A 15,492-nucleotide genomic window follows, 5' to 3' on the forward strand; every position below is an offset into this window, starting at 1 on the left:
AGTTTGTAGAGGGAAGTGACCGGGGCCCAGGAGAGGCGTGAATCTGGGGCCCAGAAGAGGCGAGGGCCCAGAAGAGGCGAGGGCCCAGGGTCAGCACGGGCCCAGCCCACACTGCGATATGTGTGCGCGCTCGGTCTGTGCAGCAGAGCAGGTCTCCAGTTAGTCTTGGGTAATCCTTGCCACTGGACCAAGACCTAGCTCTGTCAAGCCCGTGTGGTGGCTGGTGTGCAACGGCCACCACACATTAAAAAAATCCTGCACAGGCATCTTCCACCCTTCAAGATGTAGGTCGGGATCTGGAATATTAGGTCCTTCATTGAAACACCTGTGAAGTCATCCCTTTTTGGCGTGGAAGCAAGTCATCCTCGCTTCGAGGGACCGCCTATGATGATGATGATGATTACCTTTGTTACTCTCTGGTTATTTTTATCCAAAACTCTACTCTCCTCTAGAGCCTTGACATTTTACTTGCTGCTTTAAAATTTACTCTTACCTGAAGCCTCCCGCCCATATATAAATTATAGTTAAACTGTGGGTCAGATGAAGAACTGGGGGTAATTATAACCTATCCCACCTGGCAGGAAACTAATGTGATGATATTTGCTGCCGGTTTTATAACCCACCCACATTTACTTTCCACTGAAATCAATGCAAAGTAAAACCAAACGGGGTGTTAAACAAGATAGTCCCAACAGTTTTCCGCAGGGAAGGTCAGGTTAAAATTATCCCCATGGTTATAGATTTTTAACCAGGCTGATACACGCCACAAGGTTGTCCGCCAGAGCAGGAAGAAAATACAATGTTTTTTTTTGTTAAAAAGAAATGCGTAAACCGCTCATGCCTACTCTCATACTGTATTTTCTGGCGTGTATAGAGTGTAATATTTTCCTCTCCTCACGCCTTTGGGTGAAAAAGATCGACTTCAGTATAAAAGTGGTGTTCCCTGTCTTACACATAAAAATAGTGAATGGAGTCAAAATATACAGCAATGTTTCTACACACAAAGAAATTCAGATTTTTCAATACAGCTTGGTTGCATCATCAATTTTAAAAAGAGATGCCGTACTGGTTACGCAGCGATACAACAGACACCAACGAAAATAAGTTAGAAACATGTTGTACAATCACACTGTGCTATATTCCGAATAAAAACCATACCCGCGATACAACTTGGTGAATTAAGTACCCAGAGTGACAATACTATTATCAGACAAGGATCTTATGTTCTTCTGTCCTTGTAATAAAAATCAAAAAGTACTTACCAAGGTATTGTTTGAGAATTCATTCAATTTAGTCTTGAATAAACTTCTTGGATCTGACTCAAACTTCTTCAACTTCAAATATGTACCTACAATACAAAGAGATACATCATTCCACAATTGTATGAATCATTTAAGATAGGAGAGTAATTTTTTGAATATCCCAAAACTAATGGGTTGAAAGTGTCTTGTTAGCATCTCTTTTCTCCAGCGGGGGGCGCTCCCAGCTCACGCGAAATTGCGCGGGAGTTAGCGGATAATGCTGCGCCCTGCCGGTAGCGCCCCGGGGCCACCGCGCAACTGGCGATGATGTAATCGCCGTGCGCGCTGACCCCTTTCCGGCCCACGGCGGACATCGCCCTGCACCCCACGAGGCAGCCGCGAGTGGTGTCAGCTCCAGTCTCGCTGGTCACGAACCGGGCCGTTTTCCGCTCGCGGGGCGTAAGTTAAAGAGGAGGTGGGGAGCGCCCTGTGCCGCCATCTTGCGATTTGGCCGACTCACCGGTCAGCTTGACTTCTGCCTCCCTTGCGTGGTCCGAGCCGCCGTCGTACGGACCGGCGCTCCATTTTGGGCGGCAGGCTGCGGCCTCAGCACCACGCCGTCCTGGTGTCCCAGTGAAGGCCATCAGAAGCCCGGCCAGAGTGTGCAGCCGCCCTCCCCTTTAACGGAAGGTGAGGTGCGCTGAAACACGTCAGCGCTATGCGGACCAACTCGCCCCGGAACCCGCCCCGACAGGAAGTGGAGTGCGCGAGATTACGCTCCACTTCCTGTGAGGGGCGCTAACTGCAATTTCGCGGCCAGGAATCCCGCTCCAACTCAGTTACCGCCCCCAATCGGGGCACTGGGAAATTTCTCCCCCTAAGTTTTATCTCTGAATAACATCAGAGTATAATATTCTCCTATAATACAAAGCATAGAATTAAAATATTGTTGATAATTTGTGTAATCTTATTTGTATGGAACCGTAGTCAATAGCGTGAAATAACATAAGATTGATATTTTATTTTATGATAGTCCTTTAAATTCCGAACATATTGCAAACACCAAATATAGTCAACATTTCTGTGATTTTTCTTAGTTGAATCATAAAATATTCGAAATTTTTGAAATATTACATTTGTGTATCTGACATGTGAAAACTCATCATGCTTAAGAATTTCAGAGCCAAGCTACTAAAAGATCTACATCAACAGGATTTTTAATTCGCTGATAATAGATACATAGAATTGGGAAGAGAATATGAATTCTAACAGTTTTTTGTTTATTCACTTGTCCCATTACCATCTCTTTGTACAATCACATCCTTTGTCATTTAATCTCACCTGCCTTCCACCCAATCACAGAGCTTCCCTTTTGAGCTTTCCTCCCTCCCCCCGATTCCCTGCCTCTGCACTTGCTTAAAAACCTGTTACATAGAAACACAGAAAATAGGTGCAGGAGTAGGCCATTCGGCCCTTCGAGCCTGCACCGCCATTCAATGAGTTCATGGCTGAACATGCAACTTCAGTACCCCATTCCTGCTTTCTCACCATACCCCTTGATCCCCCTAGTAGTAAGGACTACATCTAACTCCTTTTTGAATATATTTAGTGAACTGGCCTCAACAACTTTCTGTGGTAGAGAATTCCACAGGTTCACCACTCTCTGGGTGAAGAAGTTCCTCCGCATCTCGGTCCTAAATGGCTTACCCCTTATCCTTAGACTGTGACCTCTGGTTCTGGACTTCCCCAACATTGGGAACATTCTTCCTGCATCTAACCTGTCTAACCCCATCAGAATTTTAAATGTTTCTATGAGGTCCCCTCTCATTCTTCTGAACTCCAGTGAATACAAGCCCAGTTGATCCAGTCTTTCTTGATAGGTCAGTCCCGCCATCCCGGGAATCAGTCTGGTGAACCTTCGCTGCACTCCCTCAATAGCAAGAATGTCCTTCCTCAGGTTAGGAGACCAAAACTGTACACAATACTCCAGGTATGGCCTCACCAATGCCCTGCACAACTGTAGCAACACCTCCCTGCCCCTGTACTCAAATCCCCTTGCTATGAAGGCCAACATGCCATTTGCTTTCTTAACAGCCTGCTGCACCTGCATGCCAACCTTCAATGACTGATGTACCATGACACCCAGGTCTCTTTGCACCTCCCCTTTTCCTAATCTGTCACCATTCAGATAACAGTCTGTCTCTCTGTTTTTACCACCAAAGTGGATAACCTCACATTTATCCACATTATACTTCATCTGCCATGCATTTGCCCACTCACCTAACCTATCTAAGTCGCTGTGCAGCCTCACAGCATCCTCCTCACAGCTCACACTGCCACCCAACTTAGTGTCATCCGCAAATTTGGAGATACTACATTTAATCCCCTCATCTAAATCATTAATGTACAGTGTAAACAGCTGGGGCCCCAGCACAGAACCTTGCGGTACCCCACTAGTCATTGCCTGCCATTCTGAAAAGTACCCATTTACTCCTACTCTTTGCTTCCTGTCTGACAACCAGTTCTCAATCCATGTCAGTACACTACCCCCAATCCCATGTGCTCTAACTTTGCACATCAATCTCTTGTGTGGGACCTTGTCGAACGCCTTCTGAAAGTCCAAATATACCACATCAACTGGTTCTCCTTTGTCCACTTTACTGGAAACATCCTCAAAAAATTCCAGAAGATTTGTCAAGCATGATTTCCCTTTCACAAATCCATGCTGACTTGGACCTATCATGTCACCTCTTTCCAAATGCACTGCTATGACATCCTTAATAATTGATTCCATCATTTTACCCACTACCGATGTCAGGCTGACCGGTCTATAATTCCCTGTTTTCTCTCTCCCTCCTTTTTTAAAAAGTGGGGTTACATTGGCTACCCTCCACTCCATAGGAACTGATCCAGAGTCAATGGAATGTTGGAAAATGACTGTCAACGCATCCACTATTTCCAAGGCCACCTCCTTAAGTACTCTGGGATGCAGTCCATCAGGCCCTGGGGATTTATCGGCCTTCAATCCCATCAATTTCCCCAACACAATTTCCCGGCTAATAAGGATTTCCCTCAGTTCCTCCTCCTTACTAGACCCCCCGACCCCTTTTATAACCGGAAGGTTGTTCGTGTCCTCCTTCGTGAATAACGAACCAAAGTACTTGTTCAATTGGTCCGCCATTTCTTTGTTCCCCGTTATGACTTCCCCTGATTCTGACTGCAGGGGACCTAAGTTTGTCTTTACTAACCTTTTTCTCTTTACATATCTATAGAAACTTTTGCAATCCGTCTTAATGTTCCCTGCAAGCTTCTTCTCATACTCCATTTCCCTGCCCTAATCAAACCCTTTGTCCTCCTCTGCTGAGTTCTAAATTTCTCCCAGTCCCCAGGTTCGCTGCTATTTCTGGCCAATTTGTATGCCACTTCCTTGGCTTTAATACTATCCCTGATTTCCCTTGATAGCCACGGTTGAGCCACCTTCCCTTTTTTATTTTTATGCCAGACAGGAATGTACAATTGTTGTAGTTCATCCATGCGGTCTCTAAATGTCTGCCATTGCCCATCCACAGTCAACCCCTTAAGTATCATTCGCCAATCCATCCCAGCCAATTCACGCCTCATACCTTCAAAGTTAGCCTTCTTTAAGTTCTAGACCATGGTCTCTGAATTAACTGTTTCATTCTCCATCCCAATGCAGAATTCCACCATATTATGGTCACTCTTCCCCAAGGGGCCTCGCACAACGAGATTGCTAATTAATCCTCTCTCATTACATAACACCCAGTCTAAGATGGCCTCCTCCCTAGTTGGTTCCTCGACATATTGGTCTAAAAAACCATCCCTTATGCACTCCAGAAAATCCTCCTCCACCATATTGCTTCTAGTTTGGTTAGCCCAATCTATGTGCATATTAAAGTCACCCATTATAACTGCTGCACCTTTATTGCACGCACCCCTAATTTCCTGTTTGATGCCCTCCCCAGCATCACTACTACTGTTTGGAGGTCTGTACACAAATCCCACTAACGTTTTTTGCCCTTTGGTGTTCTGCAGCTCTACCCTTATAGATTCCACATCATCCAAGCTAATGTCCTTCCTAACTATTGCCTTAATCTCCTCCTTAACCAGCAATGCTACCCCACCTCCTTTTCCTTTTATTCTATCCTTCCTGAATGTTGAATACCCCTGGATGTTGAGTTCCCAGCCCTGATCATCCTGGAGCCACGTCTCCGTAATCCCAATCACATCATATTTGTTAACATCTATTTGCACAGTTAATTCATCCACCTTATTGCGGATACACCTTGCATTAAGACACAAAGCCTTTAGGCTTGTTTTTTTAACACCCTCTGTCCTTTTAGAATTTTGCTGTACAATGGCCCTTTTTGTTCTTTGCCTTGGGTTTCTCTGCCCTCCACTTTTCCTCATCTCCTTTCTGTCTTTTGTTTTTGCCTCCTTTTTGTTTCCCTCTATCTCCCTGCATTGGTTCCCATCCCCCTGCCATATTAGTTTAACTCCTCCCCAACAGCACTAGCAAACACTCCCCCGAGGACATTGGTTCCGATTCTGCCCAGGTGCAGACCGTCCGGATTGTACTGGTCCCACCTCCCCCAGAACCGGTTCCAATGCCCCAGGAATTTGAATCCCTCCCTGCTGCACCATTGCTCAAGCCACGTATTCATCTGAGCTATCCTGCGATTCCTACTCTGACTAGCACGTGGCACTGGTAGCAATCCCGAGATTACTACTTTTGAGGTCCTACTTTTTAATTTAGCTCCTAGCTCCTTAAATTCATTTCGTAGGAACTCATCCCTTTTTTTACCTATGTCATTGGTACCAACGTGCACCATGACAACTGGCTGTTCTCCCTCCCTTTTTAGAATGTCCTGCACCCGCTCCGAGACATCCTTGACCCTTGCACCAGGGAGGCAACATACCATCCTGGAGTCTCGGTTGCGGCCGCAGAAACGCCTATCTATTCCCCTTACAATTGAATCCCCTATCACTATCGCTCGCCCACTCTTTTTCCTGCCCTCCTGTGCAACAGAGCCAGCCACGGTGCCATGAACTTGGCTGCTGCTGCCCGCTCCTGATGAGTCATCCCCCTCAACAGCACTCAAAGCAGTGTATCTGTTTTGCAGTGGGATGACCACAGGGGACCCCTGCACTACCTTCCTTGCACTACTCTTCCTGCTGGTCTTCCATTCCCTCGCTGGCTGTGGACCCTTCTCCTGCGGTAAGACCAACTCGCTACACGTGATACTCACGTCATTCTCAGCATCGTGGATGCTCCAGAGTGAATCCACCTTCAGCTCCAACTCCGCAACGCGGACCGTCAGTAGCCGGAGGTGGACACACTTCCCGCACATGTAGTTGTCAGGAACACTGGTGTTGTCCCCGTGTTCCCACATGGTACAGGAGGAGCATATCACGTGACCGAGCTTTCCTGCCATGACTTAACCCTTAGATACACTTAAATTGCCGACAACAATGTTAAAAGTTACTGACTAATAAAGAAAAAGAAAAACTACTCACCAATCAGCAGCCAATCACTTACCACGTTGGCTGTGACGTCACCTTTTGATTTCTTTCTACTTCTTTTTTGACTTCTCTCAGCTGGAGCTGCACCGGTACGTGTCTCAACTCCCGCCTCTCTCGACTCCCGCCTCTCTCGACGCTCCCCGGACTGCTGAGCCTTTTATAGGCCACTGCCTCTCTCGACTCCCGCCTCTCTCGATGCTGCCCGGACTGCTGAGCCTTTTATAGGCCGCTGCCTCTCTCGACTCCCGCCTCTCTCGACGCTGCCTGGACTGCTGAGCCTTTTATAGGCCGCTGCCTCTCTCGACTCCCGCCTCTCTCGACGCTGCCCGGACTGCTGAGCCTTTTATAGGCCGCTGCCTCTCTCGGCTCCCGCCTCTCTCGATGCTCCCCGGACTGCTGAGCCTTTTATAGGCCGCTGCCTCTCTCGACGCTACCCGGACTGCTGAGCCTTTTATAGGCCGCTGCCTCTCTCGACTCCCGCCTCTCTCGACGCTTCCCGGACTGCTGAGCCTTTTATAGGCCGCTGCCTCTCTCGACTCCCGCCTCTCTCGACGCTGCCCGGACTGCTGAGCCTTTTATAGGCCGCTGCCTCTCTCGACTCCCGCCTCTCTCGATGCTCCCCGGACTGCTGAGCCTTTTATAGGCCGCTGCCTCGGTCCTAAATGGCTTACCCCTTATCCTTAGACTGTGACCCCTGGTTCTGGACTTCCCCAACATTGGGAACATTCTTTCTGCATCTAATCTGTCTAAACCCGTCAAAATTTTAAATGTTTCTATGAGATTCCCTCTCATTCTTCTGAACTCCAGTGAATACAAGCCCAGTTGATCCAGTCTTTCTTGATATGTCAGTCCCGCCTTCCCGGGAATCAGTCTGGTGAACCTTCGCTGCACTCCCTCAATAGCAAGAATGTCCTTCCTCAAGTTAGGAGACCAAAACTGTACACAATACTCCAGGTGTGGCCTCACCAAGGCCCTGTACAACAGTAGCAACACCTCCCTGCCCCTGTACTCAAATCTCCTCACTATGAAGGCCAACATGCCATTTGCTTTCTTAACCGCCTGCTGTACCTGCATGCCAACCTTCAATGACTGATGTACCATAACACCCAGGTCTCGTTGCACCTCCCCTTTTCCTAATCTGTCACCATTCAGATAGTAGTCTGTCTCTCTGTTTTAACCTCACATTTATCCACATTGTACTTCATCTGCCATGCATTTGCCCACTCACCTAACCTATCCAAGTCACTCTGCAGCCTCATAGCATCCTCCTCGCAGCTCACACTGCCACCCAACTTAGTCTCATCCGCAAATTTGGAGATACTACATTTAATCCACTTGTCTAAATCATTGATGTACAATGTAAACAGCTGGGGCCCCAGCATAGAACCTTGCGGTACCCCACTAGTCACTGCCTGCCATTCTGAAAAGTCCCCATTTACTCCTACTCTTTGCTTCCTGTCTGACAACCAGTTCTCAATCCATGTCAGCACACTACCCCCAATCCCATGTGCTTTAACTTTGCACATTAATCTCTTGTGTGGGACCTTGTCGAAAGCCTTCTGAAAGTCCAAATATACCACATCAACTGGTTCTCCCTTGTCCACTCTACTGGAAACATCCTCAAAAAATTCCAGAAGATTTGTCAAGCATGATTTCCCTTTCACAAATCCATGCTGACTTGGACCTATCATGTCACCTCTTTCCAAATGCGCTGCTATGACATCCTTAATAATTGATTCCATCATTTTACCCACTACCGATGTCAGGCTGACCGGTCTATAATTCCCTGTTTTCTCTCTCCCTCCTTTTTTACCCTGTATCTCTCAATTTTTTCCAGTTCTGACGAAAGGTCATCGACCTGAAATGTTAACTCTGTTTCTCGCTCCACAGATGTGGCCTGACCTGCTGAGTATTTCCAGCATTTTCTGTTTTTAAAAATCAGAGGGTTTAAAAGTTTAACTCTGCACAAAATAACAAAGCAAATATGTATTTCTCATTTACCATTAATATGCAATTCAATGATGCATTCAATTTTTACTGTTTATTGCATTAAAATATTTGATTGATGAAAATCACAGGTTCGAGATTTTCAAAAACGTATCAGTTAACTAACCTTTTTTGAACTGGCAGAGGAATGATAGTGGATTCTCACAACCATGTTGGCTTTTAAATCCAGAGACAGCATCTAAAGTCTGACAGTCAGCCGAAAAACCTTCCAGTGCTGTAATAAAGCAACAAAATTGTGTTGACAAATTCAACTTAGGAGGACATTGAAATTACTGTATCAGGTAATACAAATGGGGTATTTACTAAATCTGTCTCCAAACTGATTAAATGTCCCCCATAAGAGATTTAATGAGTTCGCAGCTTCTATCCAAATTAACCTTTTCATTTGCATATGAGCTATATTTTAGGTTTGAATAAACTGCACTCCAGGGAGCATTGCCCTCATCTGTTCGAACTGATAAACAGTAAAGGATAAAAAGAGCTGTACAGCAATAATTTAACAACTGAAATTTTAGCAAAAGGAAAAAATTAGCAATATACAAAAACAACACTCAGAAAAGGTTCACAACAACTGGATATTAGTGCTAGGTTAAGAACACTGCACAATCAATTCTGGGCAGTTGACGGTTAGCATCCTAAACTTTAGTTAAGTATTCATTCACCACTCAACAGCTGTGTATGACACAGCCATCATCATCATAAGCTGTCCCTTGGAATCGAGGAAGACTTGCTTCCACTCTTAGCATACAGTCCAATACGAGAACCACAGTCTCTGTCATAGGTGGGACAGACAGTGGTTGAAGGGAAGGGTAGGCGGGGAGCCTGGTTTGCTGCAGGCTCTTTCCGCTGCCTGCGCTTAATTTCTACATGCTTTTGGCGACGATACTCAAGGTGCTCAGCGCCCTCCCGAATGCACTTCCTCCACTTAGGGCGGTCTTTGGCCAGGGACTCACAGGTGTCAGTGGGGATGTCGCACTTTATCAGGGAGGCTTTGAGGGTGTCCTTGTAACGTTTCCTCTGCCCACCTTTGGCTCGTTTGTCATGGACGAGTTCAGAGTAGAGCACTTGCTTTGGGAGTCCCGTATCTTGCATGCGAACTATGTGGCCTGCCCAGCGGAGCTGATCAAATGTGGTCAGTGTTTCGATGTTGGGGATGTTGGCCTGGTCGAGGACGCTAATGTTGGTGTGTCTGTCCTCCCAGAGAATTTGTAGGATCTTGCGGAGACATCGCTGGTGATATTACGATAGAGCCACAGCTCAGTGGGTAGCACTCTTGTCTTTGAATCACAAAGTTGTGGGTTCAAGTCACACTCCAGAAGTTTGCGCACAAAAATCTAAACTGACACTCCAGTACAATACTGAGGGAGTGCTGCCCCATATTTCAGATGAGGCATTAAACCGAGGCTCTGTCTGCTTTCTAAGGCAGATGTAAAAGATCCCATGGCACTATTTTGAAAAAGATCAGGGGAGTTATCTCCGGTGTTCTGGCCAATATTTATCCATCAGACAACATCGCTAAAACAGATTATCTGGTCATTATCACATTGCCGTCTGTGGGAGCTTGCTGTGTGCAAATTTACTGCATTACAACAGTCATCATCATAATCATAGACAATCCCTCAAATCGAGGATGACGTGCTTCACGTCAAAAAGTTCACAGGTGTTTCAATGATGGACCTAAAATTCCAGGTCCGAACTACATGTTGAAGGGTGGAGGATGCCTGTGCGTGGATTTTTTTTAACGTGTGGTGACCATTGCATGCCAGCCACTACACGGGCTTGACAGAGCTAGGTCTTGGTCCAGTGTCAAGGATTACCCAAGACCACTGGAGACCAGCTCTGCTGCACGGACCTAGTGCACACACATCTTGCGGTGTGGGCTGGCCCGTGCTGCCCCTGGGCCCTCGCCTCTTCTGGGACCCAGACTCACGCCTCTCCTGGGCCCTTATCGTGTCCCTCCACAATCTCTCGCCGCTCCTTTACCCCGACCTTGCTGCTCCTGCTGTACCTGCCCACGCTCCAATCACCGACCTGGACCTTGATGACGTCCCTTTTCACTGCTGTTGCTCTCCTGCTCCAGCACGTGCTGCTCCCTGGAGTGGTACGCCTCCACACTGCTACTTCCGCTCCCCGGCCTGCTCCGATGGTTCTCGCAGGCCGGGGGCCGCTCAGCCTGCTGGGCTAGGCCACCACGCTGCTCGTTCTGCTCCCCGGAACTACAACAGTAACGACACTTCAAAAAGTACTTAATCGGCTGCAAAGCGCTTTGGGACGTCCCGAGGTCATGAAAGACGCTATATAAATGCGAGGCTTGTGTCTAGAGGCACCGTGATGAGTCAATTGCGAAAAATTCAAAAACATTTGTTGAAAGATTAATCCAATTATCTGTATTTTTAAAAAAAAATTCTGAAAAGCGTTATTTTGATGTCAGCGTTAAAATAAATAGGTTAATGCCAGCTATTATATAATGCTGATCGGCTCTGGTGTAAATTGTAATTGATTTCCAAATTGATAGTTTGGATTAAAGATGTATATTAATGTATAATTAATGGACCTGTTATGGTTCCTTTCTATTATTTTTTAAATACATTTTAATTGAAAAAATTATTTAGCGTCTGCGACAGAACAATGAGTTTCAAATGTGATTTACTTAGCTAATTGTTTAAGGTCTTAGCCATTTCCACATGGCATTGTGGAGGGACATGATCGGAGGGGATACAGAGACGATTCACTAGGCTGATTCCGGAGATGAGGGGGTTACCTTATGATGATAGATTGAGTAGATTGGGTCTTTACTCGTTGGAGTTCAGAAGGATGAGGGGTGATCTTATAGAAACATTTAAAATAATGAAAAGGATAGACAAGATAAAGGCAGAGAGGTTGTTTCCATTGGTTGGGGAGACTAGAACTAGGGGGCACAGCCTCAAAATACGGGGGAGTCAATTTAAAACCGATTTAAGAAGGAATTTCTTCTCCCAGAGGGTTGTGAATCTGTGGAATTCTCTGCCCAAGGAAGCAGTTGAGGCTAGCTCATTGAATGTATTCAAATCACAGATAGATAGATTTTTAACCAATTAAGGAAATAAGGGTTATGGGGAGCGGGCGGGTAAGTGGAGCTGAGTCCACGGCCAGATCAGCCATGATCTTGTTGAATGGTGGAGCAGGCTCGAGGGGCTAGATGGCCTACTCCTGTTCCTAATTCTTATGTTCTTATGTTCTTAAATTTCATTTTTTGGACAAAAACAATAAACATACTACAAAATTTGAATACTTACCGCAGCTTCTGCAGGAGAACTTTTGCAAATCGTAAATTCACAATATCTACCCATTTTCTTACCTGGACAATTGAATGGAATATGCATAATTTGCACTGTGGGTTCAATTTCCAAACTGGCCAAGTTCCACTCATAAATGAGGTTTGTCTGAGGGGGTGAGCACACCCTGACTGCTGTAATCTGACTCGCATCCAGCACGCGGGACCAAATGTTCAAGTCTGTGATACTGCCACTAAATGCCTCATTTTGTTTGAATGTACCTCCTAGTGAATCTTGATCTTGACCAATAATAAACGTCCCACTTCCAGCAATAATTTGAGAACTGTAGCAGCCATCTCCCGAAGTCACCTTTATCCCGTCAGCATAAATAGACCAAGCACCATTTGCCTTTTGCCATGTCACGCAAATGTGATGCCACTGTCTGTCACTTTTTAACACGGATCTATAAGGTGTGTGATGTCCATGAACTATCAGGGCTAACTGGACAAATCCAACATCATCGATGCGGCCGCGTAGCTGAAATTCATTGATGAACACTGGAATAGCATATGAAAATACTGTGGCAATGCCGAAAGATTTTTCATCCCACTGGACACGTACACAGACTGTAACAGCAGGCAAAGGAGGCAGCACACTGAGAACTTTGGCATGCTTGGTATCTGTTTTGTTTGGGAATATCAGCACAGTGAGCTTATCAATACCTGAGGTAAAAGTTCAAAGAAAATTTGTTAGAATTTACAGATTAAGCAATAGAATTTGTGAACTTCAGATGCGCAGAGTTTTTTTGTTACCGACAGTTTACGAGTTTGATGTTAAATGAGCAGAATTATTGACACACTCAGAAAATGTTGTCTTTTGCAATCTTATTTCTGGATTTCAAACAATTACCTGACAAATTTTTATGCTAATTGTCATGGTGAAACCAATTAAGAAGGAACATTAGCTGCCAAATGCTACAATTCCCAAAATCAGTATTAAAAACAAAGTTTTATACAAAAATTTGCATGTAGCGAGCTGACCTCTTGAGTGGGTAGAATTTGACTTTTTGCAATACAGGTTGAGCATCTGAAATCCGGTGTTCCGTGGCGGGGTCGCCCGGAAACCGGAAAATGTTCCGAAATCCAGACTCCCCCCCACCCCTCGGTGGTCCGACCTCACCCCGTCCCTCGGTGGCCCGACCTCCGGCCCGACCTCGCCCCAGCCCCCCTCCCCCTTACCTCGGCCTCCCTCACCTCGGCGGGCTGATCTTGCCCACTTAACATTTTAACATTTTAACAAATTATGGACATGGATTCCCTAAGTTGCTTTGGACTCCAACAACACCACCCCTTAAAGGGGCCGCGCACCCAACAAAAAATAAGAGGCAGCATTGACCTCCACTGCTTCTAGCTTTTCACCATATAGAAAGTACTCTCGTCTATCCTTAGAAACATAGAAACATAGAAAACAGGTGCAGGAGTAGGCCATCCGGCCCTTCGAGCCTGCACCACCATTCAATAAGATCATGGCTGATCATTCCTTTAGTACCCCTTTCCTTCTTTCTCTCCATACCCCTTGATCCCTTTAGCCGTAAGGGCCACATCTAACTCCCTTTTGAATATATCCAATGAACCGGCATCAACAACTCTCTGCGGTAGGGAATTCCACAGGTTAACAACTCTCTGAGTGAAGAAGTTTCTCCTCATCTCAGTCCTAAATGGCCTACCCCTTATCCTAAGACTGTGTCCCCTGGTTCTGGACTTCCCCAACATTGGGAACATCCTTGTTAGGTCGCAGGTGGATGACCTCACATCTGCCTACACTGAAATCAATTTGCCAGTTTTGTCTATTCACTTAATCTATTAATATCTCTTTGTAATTTTATGCTTCCATCTACACTGCTTACAATGCCACCTATCTTTGTGTCATCTGCAAACTTGGATAGAAGGCTCTCTATCCCACCATCTAAGTCATTAATAATTACAGTGAATAGCTGAGGCCCCAACACAGATCCCTGCGGGGCGCCATTAGTTACATCCGCCAATCACAATACCTGCCCATTATCCCTATACTCCGTCTCCTGCCGCTCAGCCAATTTCCTAATCAGGTCAATAATTTGCCCTCAATTCCATGAGCTTCAACTTTAGCTAACAGTCTCCTATCTTTCTGAAAGTCCAAATAAATAACATCTATAGACATTCCCCTGTCCACTACTTTAGACACCTCGTCAAAACAGTGAGACGAACTATAGAAGAACTCAGAAGGCTTTTTTTTTAAAGAAATGTTTGAAATGAATTCATTAGTTTAGATTTTTTGAAAAATATATTTTTTATTGATAGGAAAATGATCGGTCAGGAGAAACATAGATATAGAAACATAGAAAATAGATGCAGGAGTAGGCCATTCGACCCTTCGAGCCTGCACCACCATTCAATATGATCATGGCTGATCATGCAACTTCAGTACCCCACTCCTGCTTTCTCTCCATACCCCTTGATCCCTTTAGCCGTAACTTCCTTTTGAATATATCTAACTTCCTTTTGAATATATCTAACAAACTGGTCTCAACAACTTTCTGTGGTAGAGAATTCCACAGGTTCAACACTCTCTGGGTAGTTTCTCATGGGCTGTTCTTGTGATTCTTTCCTTGCTTTTGATGTATATATTCCCTACACCTTCGGGTCTGATTTGCAGAAGTTTTACTTTGAGCTAATCCACAAATTTTCCAGCAAAGGTTGGTGACAAAAGTGTGACAACTGGAAGTATGACAAATAGCAAATACTTACTATACGCAAGACTTTTAATCTATTCCTAGTTAATCTCCCATGTGTTGATTATGGAAAGTGAAGGCCAAGTGAATTCCCCAAAAGATCCATTTTAATATTACAAAAATCAAATATATATCTATGTCTTATTAAAAAATAGTACGTCCTGTCATCTTTCCATTCAAAAGCCCAATGTTAATAGTGGCTATGGATTTTTCTATATTAATTGTGTCCATATCTGATGATGCCTACACTGTCACATTTTTAATAGCTTTTCCCATTAATGTGACAGCCAGTGAATCTGTTCTTGCATGCTTTGAACACCGGGTGGCATTGTAGAGCAAACTAGTCAACTTTCATCCAGGCGTTTTTTTTAATGATATTTTTCTCAGTAATTTTTAATTTCCAAAATAAGGGTTAAAACAAAGTAAAAATATATATATATTTCAAAATAAGTTGACTAAATTTATCCAGTGAATTGTTGTTTGACTCTTTTAATGCCTTCATTTAAGTTTTTTCTTGAAAGGCCTTAGCTGTCTCAAAAGCCTGGGCTTTGACTGGATATTTAACCTCACGAGAGTTAAGACAGAGCTTTCAATCACGTTGAGTATATGCAGATGGAAGAATTTTCCAGAATGCAATGTGTGTCCCCTTATCCTGGGAAGATTGAAAATGTATTTGAAA

At 45.0% G+C, this 15,492-nt stretch overlaps 1 protein-coding gene across 1 annotated transcript in view; it reads right to left on the bottom strand.

Moving 5' to 3' along the window:
* The window catches only part of adgrd2 (adhesion G protein-coupled receptor D2), a 301,296-nt gene that overhangs the window by 280,968 nt on the left and 4,836 nt on the right, over positions 1 to 15,492 (bottom strand). Inside the window, exons 4-6 of the mRNA XM_070863395.1 lie at positions 12,127 to 12,765; positions 8,896 to 9,003; positions 1,263 to 1,348 (exon numbers count right to left, since the gene is read on the bottom strand). Coding sequence (XP_070719496.1) covers positions 1,263 to 1,348; positions 8,896 to 9,003; positions 12,127 to 12,765 — 833 coding nt within the window. The remainder of the gene's footprint in view (positions 1 to 1,262; positions 1,349 to 8,895; positions 9,004 to 12,126; positions 12,766 to 15,492) is intronic.

The sequence above is a fragment of the Pristiophorus japonicus genome, chromosome 20 (genome assembly GCF_044704955.1).
Source record: "Pristiophorus japonicus isolate sPriJap1 chromosome 20, sPriJap1.hap1, whole genome shotgun sequence".
Classification (NCBI taxonomy): Eukaryota; Metazoa; Chordata; class Chondrichthyes; family Pristiophoridae; genus Pristiophorus; species Pristiophorus japonicus.